The sequence below is a fragment of the Verticillium dahliae genome, genomic scaffold (genome assembly GCF_000150675.1).
Source record: "Verticillium dahliae VdLs.17 supercont1.3 genomic scaffold, whole genome shotgun sequence".
Classification (NCBI taxonomy): domain Eukaryota; kingdom Fungi; phylum Ascomycota; class Sordariomycetes; order Glomerellales; family Plectosphaerellaceae; genus Verticillium; species Verticillium dahliae.
This window is the reverse complement of record NW_009276940.1, coordinates 1,941,689-1,949,501: the sequence shown is the minus strand read 5'-3', so window position 1 is coordinate 1,949,501 and position 7,813 is coordinate 1,941,689. Positions and strand designations below refer to the sequence as shown.

The window sequence follows — 7,813 nt, the reverse complement described above, 5'->3', positions numbered from 1 at the left end:
ATCTCGATGCAAGCAGCGATGAGGATCTCTTAACTCTTGGGCCCCAAGGGGAGACACGTCTATTCGGGCTTCCTGATGATCCCTCGGTGCTCACCTCCGCACATATTGGTTGGCTACGAAGGACGTGGTGGGCAGTTTCCATTCAAGTTGGCGTCTTGGTCCGAACACCTCACACAGAGCTCACCACACTCGCAAGCACATCCCCATTGGCAATCTCTCCACCCCAGATCGTTCATATATCTGCATCTTAATCCTGCGGGTCGCCTAGGCGATCTGAAGGCCGTGCTCAGGTTACCACTGCCTTCCAAGCCGTGCTGCGAAGGCTATGACATGACATGTCACTCCTGCTTCTGTCATTTCGTGTCGCTGCACGAGATCGGGCCCTGCCAGCCGTCCTTGGCCAAATACCACACCGTCTTCCCTCCACTCCACGATTACATGGTACACCGCATGCACGCATACGGAGCAGTTCCCCGGTCCCTTTGATTTGCAAGGTCGGAATTTCGCGAGACCAATCGATTCCGGCACCCCCTTCAATGGCAGAATGATGCGGCCCCCGGTATTATCATTCAGGCAATGGGGGGTGCTTCCCCCAATCCAGACCACGCAAAGATTAGCATCAAAGGATGAGTGCTACCCCCGGTGCTCATCGGAGCGTCACTGGCGGTTGCGATCTGGCCCGTTCGATGTGTGTCTTACCTCCGCATGATGCCTGGCATGAATGGACATGGTGTCTTAGGTTCAATATTCCTACTCGCGGGCCATGGAAACTCGTCACACAAGCGGAGGCAGGGGCGCCTAACATTCCGAGGCCACTCGACAGCTGAAAAGTGCCCCTTCAGGCAGTAACTAATTACTTCGAGCCCGTGAGGGAATCGCGGCGACGAGGAATGCCGTGGCTTGTTGGATCGCAAGTCTCGGGTAGTGCAACATGACCGCGAAGAAGAACTTATAGTTCTCTACCCAAATGACCTGGCGCTACGATACTACCGACACGGCCTGCTGGTGAACCCCCCAGGACTTTTGTCGAATGCACTCTCCTGTAGGGCGACCAGGGTGCAACCGCCTCTCAAGCAGGGTGGTGAGGTTGGTCGGCCACGTAAGAAGGCCTTGCTTGCTCCAGGTCGAGCAACACCAGGTTCCCCGCCTTGGGAAGTATTGAGAGAAGAGAGTGCATGTAGCGGTGTGCTCGACATGCGGAGTCATGGATTAGCGTGAAGGAGCTTCGTCCTGCTGGCTGTATGTACGGGATCGCAGGCCATGTTGAGCTCGTGCAGACGGGCACTGATTTCACCGTCGTGGGATAGCATTGAGGTATTACCGTGTTTACCACTAGGCTTCTCGGATAGGAGGGAATCCTCCACATTAGAGCCGAGTCGAAGGGCAGCAGCTTCTTACTCGAAGAATAGTGACAGGTGCTGGACGTGATGTCTCGAGATGGTTGAGATTGTGGCATGATAGGCACGCTGCCTCACTGTAGTCAGGCAGACAGCGGACAAACTGAGAACCTCGTCGTCTACGCGAAACACATGGGAAGGCAAGCAAGCGAAGGAATCAGCAAGCAGAATTGCACTATAGATGAAAGCGGAACATGTTCATTCTCGGGTATCAAACATCATCTACAGTCGAACGGTTCGCCCGCCCCTCAGGCAGCCTCCTCGGCCACCTCGACCGAGTTGGCCCCCGTCGTGGCCTCGGTACCACCACCACCACCGCCGCCGCCCCTGGCCCTCGCCTTTTCGCGGTTCTTCTCACGCATCTTCTCCCACGGCTTGAGCTTGACCTCGCCCTCGGCGCCGGCGGCGCCCGCGCTGCCGCCCTCGACCTCCTTGGCCCAGCGCACCCAGTCGGCGTGGCGCGTCTTCCACACGTCGCCCTTCCACGTGCGCCAGACGCTGCGTCCCATCCACGACTCGCGCATCTCGCCCTCGCGCGCCGCCAGCGCGGCCATGATGGTGCCCTTGACGTGGAACGGCACGGTGCCGACGGCGATGATGGCGTTGACGGCATTGTGGCCGAACTGGGTGAGGGCGAGGTCGGCGGCGCGCGGGGCGAGGCGGCCGACGAGGGCCTTGTGGAAGACGGGCGTCGCGCCGGGCTGGGCGAGGGCCGTCGTGAGGACGGCGACGTGCGGCATGGAGCGTGTCGCGAGCTCGAACAGCTGGTCCGTCGTCAGCGACGACAGGGAGCCCTGCGAGGCCTTGGCGGCGGAGCCGGGCGTCGCGAGCATGACGGCCGCCAGCTGGGCGCCGTGCGAGGCCATGGCGGCCTTGTTCTGGACGTCCTGCTGGAACTTGGGCGTGTCGTCCTGCTCGTCGCCCGCCGCCGCGCCGAGGCTGAGGTGGCAGAGCTTGGGAACCACGTCCTTCGAGTTGTTGCCGAGGGCCGCCGTCAGGGCGCGCGTCAGGGCGGCGAGCTCGGGGCCGGCCTCGCGCACCTGGCAGCGCTGGAAGAGCGTCTTGAGGATGTTGTAGCGGGCCTTGGCGACGAGCACGGGCACGGCCGGCAGGATGCTGTGGACGGCGGCGACGAGGTCGTCCTTGCCGAGGCGGTTGAGGGCGCGCAGGGCCGGGTACGAGGCAATGTCGTTGCGGACGTAGGTGGCCATGCGCGGGGCGAAGAAGTTCTGGTGCAGCGCGCGGAACAGCTTGCCGGGGGCGTGCGTCAGCAGCGTCTCGAGGATGCGCGAGCCGATGGGGTCGTAGACCACGCTGTTGACAAAGTCGGCCGCCTGCGAGTCGCCGTTGGCGAGCGACATGGGCGCCCCCGGCAGCAGGCGGTACAGGAGCGTCTCCTTGTCGGACGCCGCCGTCTTGGCCTTGTCCGACTTGTGGTTCAGCGCAATGTCGAGCTCGAGCAGGAGCTGCAGCAGCGGGTTGCCGGTCGGGTGCTTGACGAGGATGCGGAGCGCCGTAAAGTCCATGCCCGCCGTGGCGTCCTCGATGATCTTCCTCGTCGCCATGGTGAAGGACGCCGGCACGGCGCGGAGCTGGTTCGTCGGTTCGTCGGCGTTGCCAGCGTTGGGCGCGCCGTGCACCGAGATGCGTTCCTTCTTCTTGCTCTTCAGCAACGTCCTGGTCGCCGAGTCCTCGAGTGACCTGCCCGACAGCACAATGAGGAGCACGCGCAGCGTGTGCGACGCGAAACGGTCCGTCAAGAGATAGCCCAGGTGCTCCTCAAACTCGTCCAGCGTCATGAGGAACAGGTTCTCCATGGAGTTTTCAGGTTCCGCGCCGGCGGCCGCCTCGCCCTCCTGCTGCCGGCCCGCCGTGTCGACGACAAACGCCGCGGCGCCGCCGAGCTCCTGGGTCACGACGGGGGCGCTCTGCAGGAACAGGGCCTCGCAGCAGTGGCTCGCGAAGCGGTGCTGGACGAGGCTGAGGAAGTGGCCGGCAAAGGCGCCAAAGATGTGCTTCTTCTGCGGCGTCGAGCTCAGCAGGATGAGCCGCTCCATGAGCCTCGACAGCGACTGCGAGCTCGCGAGCTTGAGCTCCTTGCCGACGGCCTCGCGGTACACGCTCTGCAGGAACACGTCGCGCTCCTCCTCGGACGGGAACTGGTTGAGCTCGAGCATCTCGTCGGCGCGCTTGAAGTACTCCTGCTCCTCGTCGTCGAGCATGCCGAAGAACTCCCGCTCGGGCCGCCCCTGGTCGGCGCCCGTGCCGAAGGGGTCGTTGACGTAGTCGTCGTCGGGGTTTGGGTTTCGGTGGGCGCGCTTCGCGGCGCGGGGGCCGTCGGTGTCGGCATTGTCCCTGTCGTCTTGGCCCTCGTCGTCCGAGGTGCGGCGCCGCTTTGTCTCGCGGTTCGTCTCGGCGCCGGCGTCCTGGGCCGCTTTGCGCTTCGCCTTGCGCTCGTCGCGGAGCTGTTGGCGTTTGGTGCGAGGCTTGCCCATTGTGAGAACGGCTTGGCTGCGTGAGGGCAATGGGCTGAGGGGTTCGTCGAGTGTTGATGCTGTGCTCTCGTTTTGGACATCGAAGACGGTCCTGGTCCTGCCTTGAATTTTTTGGGACGGTCAGAGAAGTTTTGGCTATCTTATCTTATCAGTTCAATTGATAGTAGACCGAGAGTGGGGTCGGTGAACGTCGGTGGGGACCGGTGAGCGGCCAACGAGCAAGTCTGCTTGTTAGCGGCATCATACATTTGGCAAGATCAGTTGAAAACTTGAAAACCCGAGAGAGGGAGAGGGAAAGAAACAGTTCAATATGCACAGAGCTCTGCTTCGTCATGCCAAGTGGTCTACGTCTATACAAGCACTACGTCTACTCTACTGGCCCTCCTTTCCAATCTCCTCCAGCCCCTTCAACAGGCCGTCTGCCGTTCCCTTGAGAGTCTGGCAGTTGACCACGACGCGGAAGAAGCTGCCCTTGTCGCCTGGCGCGTAATCAATCATGAACCCCCTGCGGATCAGCTTGCCCACCATGTCGGCCGTCGTGCGCGTGTTCGCCTTGGCATCGTCGGAAAGATGCCCGCCCGGCGCGTAGTAGAAGCACACCTGCAGGCACGGCGGCGGGTCCGAGGACACGAGCACAAAGTCGGGGTGTGCCTGCACAATCTGCGCCAGGTGGGCAGCGACGTCAAAGGCGTGGTCAATCTGCTTCTCGAACCCGGCGGCGCCGTAGTAGATCCACGCGAGCGCCAGCTTGAGGCTGTCGCCGCGGCGTCCGCACTGCAGCGTCAGGTCGGCAAGGTCCCACACGTCGTCCGACTCGTCGACGCTGTGGAACAGGTAGCCGGCCGGCAGCGTGTTGGCCTTGTGGAACACGGCGAGGTCGTTGGTCAGGAGGAACGAGCACGTGACGGGGACGTTGAGCATCTTGTGGGGGTTGACGGTCAGAGAATCAGCGAGCTCGACGCCGGCGAGCTTGCCCTTTTGCTTCGACGAAAAGACGACGGGCCCGCCCCAGCTGCCATCGACGTGCAGCCAGAGCCCAAACTCCTTGCAGACCTTGGAAATGTCCACAAAGGGGTCAAAGGACCCCATGACCGTGGTGCCGGCCGTCGCATTGACGTAGAGGGGCGTCTTGCCCTCGTTCTTGGCCTTGATGATGAGCTCGCGCAGCGCCTCGGGGATCATGCGACCCTGCGAGTCGATGGGGACGGCCCAGACGTTGGAGGCGCCGAGGCCGCACGTCAGCGCGCTCTTCTCGACAGAGTAGTGACCGTGCGCGCTGGTGAAGAGGATGAAGGTGTGAGACCCGTTGCCGTGCGTCCTCGTCTCGGGGTACAGGCTATTACGAGCAACGACGACCGAGGTCATGTTGGAGGCGCTGCCGCCCTGGCAAGAGATGCCGCCGGCGCGGGGGCTGGTAAAGCCAAAGACGTTGGCAAATCGACGGGCCGTGACCTTCTCAATGACGCTCAGAGCCGGAGACACCTGGTACACATGAAGATTCGTGTTGAGAACAGACAGGATGAGATCAGCAACGACACCGACAGGCGTGTTGGAGGCGTACAGCTTGTCCAGAAATCCCTGGTCCCATGTGTTGACGCTGTACTGAAGGATCTTCTGGAGGAAGGACATGAGGCCGTCCTTGCCGAGACCTTCACCGTCTGGCAGGGACAGCTTCAGCCGAGACACGAGTTCCTGCGGCTTGAGCGAGTCGACGAGGACATTGGCGGACAGACCATCCGCATTGACAGGTACCTGGCCGTGCTTTTTGAGCGGCGCAGCATCGTCGGCAGCTCTGATGTAAGGGACGATCAGGTCCTTGACGGCATCGAGGAGCTGGGTTGTTTTAGTCGCGAGTCGTTCCCAGACCGTGGCCCACTCCACTCACGACGGTCAACTTACATCCTCGACCTCATCGGCCCTGTGCAGAGCCGGCGAGGCATGGTGTCCGTTGCCATTGGTATGGGTGACGGTCATGGTGACTATGACGTTAAAGGGGGGGGGGGGGGGGGGGGGGGAGGGCCCAAGGAAGAAGGGGGGGGTGATTTTAAAAGGGGTAAAGGGGGGTCCAAGGAGGGGGGCCCAAAGGAGGGGCAACAGAGGGGTTGTGGTTTGGCGATATTTTTATTGATGGGTGAGTGTCGCTTTGATGGTGAGTCAAGAATGGGGATCCGGGGGAGAAGAGGGGTTGAAAAGATGACTCGGTCGACTTCTGGGGTTTTTCCCTCTCTGCTACTCCAATGCGAATCGCCGCCAATTGATCCATCTGTAGGCCACGACGACCTAGGTACGTCAGGATTCCAATCCTGTCTTGGCCGAAGGAAGGCCTTTCTAATCAGCCGAGTCTTTTCCGGAGAGCAAAAGCCTTTTTTTTTTCTTTTTAGCGCTAATGAGGCAAATCCAAGCGGCGCCGAGGAAGCACGAGGAGGCCCTCTTTTGGTGTACCGGTCTTGTGATCGGTGGCTGTTCTTTGTCTCCTCGGGCTCGGAGTTTGGCTGTCATGAGGGCACGGCCATTGGGAGCTGGTGGTGTGCTTTGATACTGGCGTTTGCACCATAGCTAAGTACCATCCGTTGTTGTGGGCTATGGCGTTTGTCATCTGTCATTGCTGAGCCATCATTCATTGCTGAGCCATCACTCGTTGCTGCGCTTGGTATCATGCTGGTCTCGTGTCGTCACTCGATGTTTGTTTGTGTCATCGCTGCAGGTGATGTGACTGTTCAGCATCGAGGTTGTCTTTCTGCTGCACCCTCCAGAGTAGAGTCGACAACAGCGGGGTCGGGTTGGATTCACGTCACAAACAGGTGGTCCGACAGTCAGTCTTGCGACCATCAAAGTGACAGGTCTGACAGGCCAAGTGGATGCTCGACAAAGAAGGCCATGACCTGCAGAGCCCAACTGTCACGTTGTGCGACGGCCGACTGCTGCCGTGAAACAAGACTCGGATAGCAAGCGAGGAGGGGTCGAAGACGAAGGAGAAGAAGAATGAGCGACGAGGGAGGGGTCGACGCGAAGCATCCTCTCCCCGACTTGAGTCAAGCATCAAGCGTCGACGATCCCAGAGTCTTGCATTGGCTGTACTGTTCATGTACGTTGTATTGTATGGTACCCCGGAGATGCTTGCATGCCACGCGGCGTTTGCAAACTTTGGGCGAAGCTCAGGTCATGAAACTGTACACAGAGTGCAGAGTACACAGAGAACGGATGACGCCGTCGGGCCCGTGGGTGGTCAGGCCTCCCTCTCGTTTTGATGAGGCAGATGGTGATGGACATGGGATGGAGGGCTTCATGCCATCAGTCATGATGACGAGAGGCAAGCTCTTCCAGTCAAGCCCGGCTGGTCCCTGGGGCATGTGTGCACGCTAAGGGTCGTGACAGACGGCAGTTGAAGGTCGAGCCCCGTTGGGAGATGGCTCTTCTTCCCACCTTCCCCCCTTCCCCCCCTTGGCCCCCCCCTACTGGACACGCTAAGGCTGTGCATCAAAGCCCCTAAAATGCGCTAGAACTGCTAAAACAGGGGTCCAGTCCCAGCGGTTGCCCTTCATCTTGTGTCGAAAAGGGGCCTGCAAGGCACCGAGGCAAAGAAACGGGGCATCAAGGCACCGAGGCAAGAGCCACGGGGAATCAAGGCACCAATAAAGGTACGCTACGAGGCACGAGGCACGAGCCAGGAGCCAGGAGGCAGGAACAGGTGGCAGGAGGCAGCAACAGGAGGAACCGACAATCCATTGGGAAGGCGCGACGCGCAAACGGAGGCGCAAGGGGGGGGGGGGGGGGGGGGGGGGAAACCACAACCAGGGCATCCTTGCTTGTTTTCCCTGGGAAAGGGGGGACACCTCCAAGGCTCCAAAACCCCAAACCCCCCCCCCCCCCCAAGGGAAAAACTTTAACGGGGCCCGGGCATAAACGTTAAACCCCCCAAAC

The 7,813-nt window shown here is 60.8% G+C and overlaps 2 protein-coding genes across 2 annotated transcripts; both read right to left on the bottom strand.

The window, feature by feature from the left end:
- Window positions 1-1,645: 1,645 nt before the first annotated feature.
- VDAG_02260 (uncharacterized protein) lies at window positions 1,646-3,892 on the bottom strand (the record flags this gene model as incomplete). The annotated part of the gene is made up of 1 exon (XM_009658289.1): window positions 1,646-3,892. The coding sequence occupies one exon, from the start codon at window positions 3,890-3,892 to the stop codon at window positions 1,646-1,648; it is 2,247 nt and encodes a 748-aa protein (XP_009656584.1).
- Window positions 3,893-4,264: 372 nt separating this feature from the next.
- Window positions 4,265-5,866, bottom strand: VDAG_02259 (glutamate decarboxylase; the record flags this gene model as incomplete). The annotated part of the gene is made up of 2 exons (XM_009658288.1): window positions 4,265-5,725; window positions 5,792-5,866. The coding sequence occupies 2 exons, from the start codon at window positions 5,864-5,866 to the stop codon at window positions 4,265-4,267; spliced, it is 1,536 nt and encodes a 511-aa protein (XP_009656583.1).
- Window positions 5,867-7,813: the final 1,947 nt, after the last annotated feature.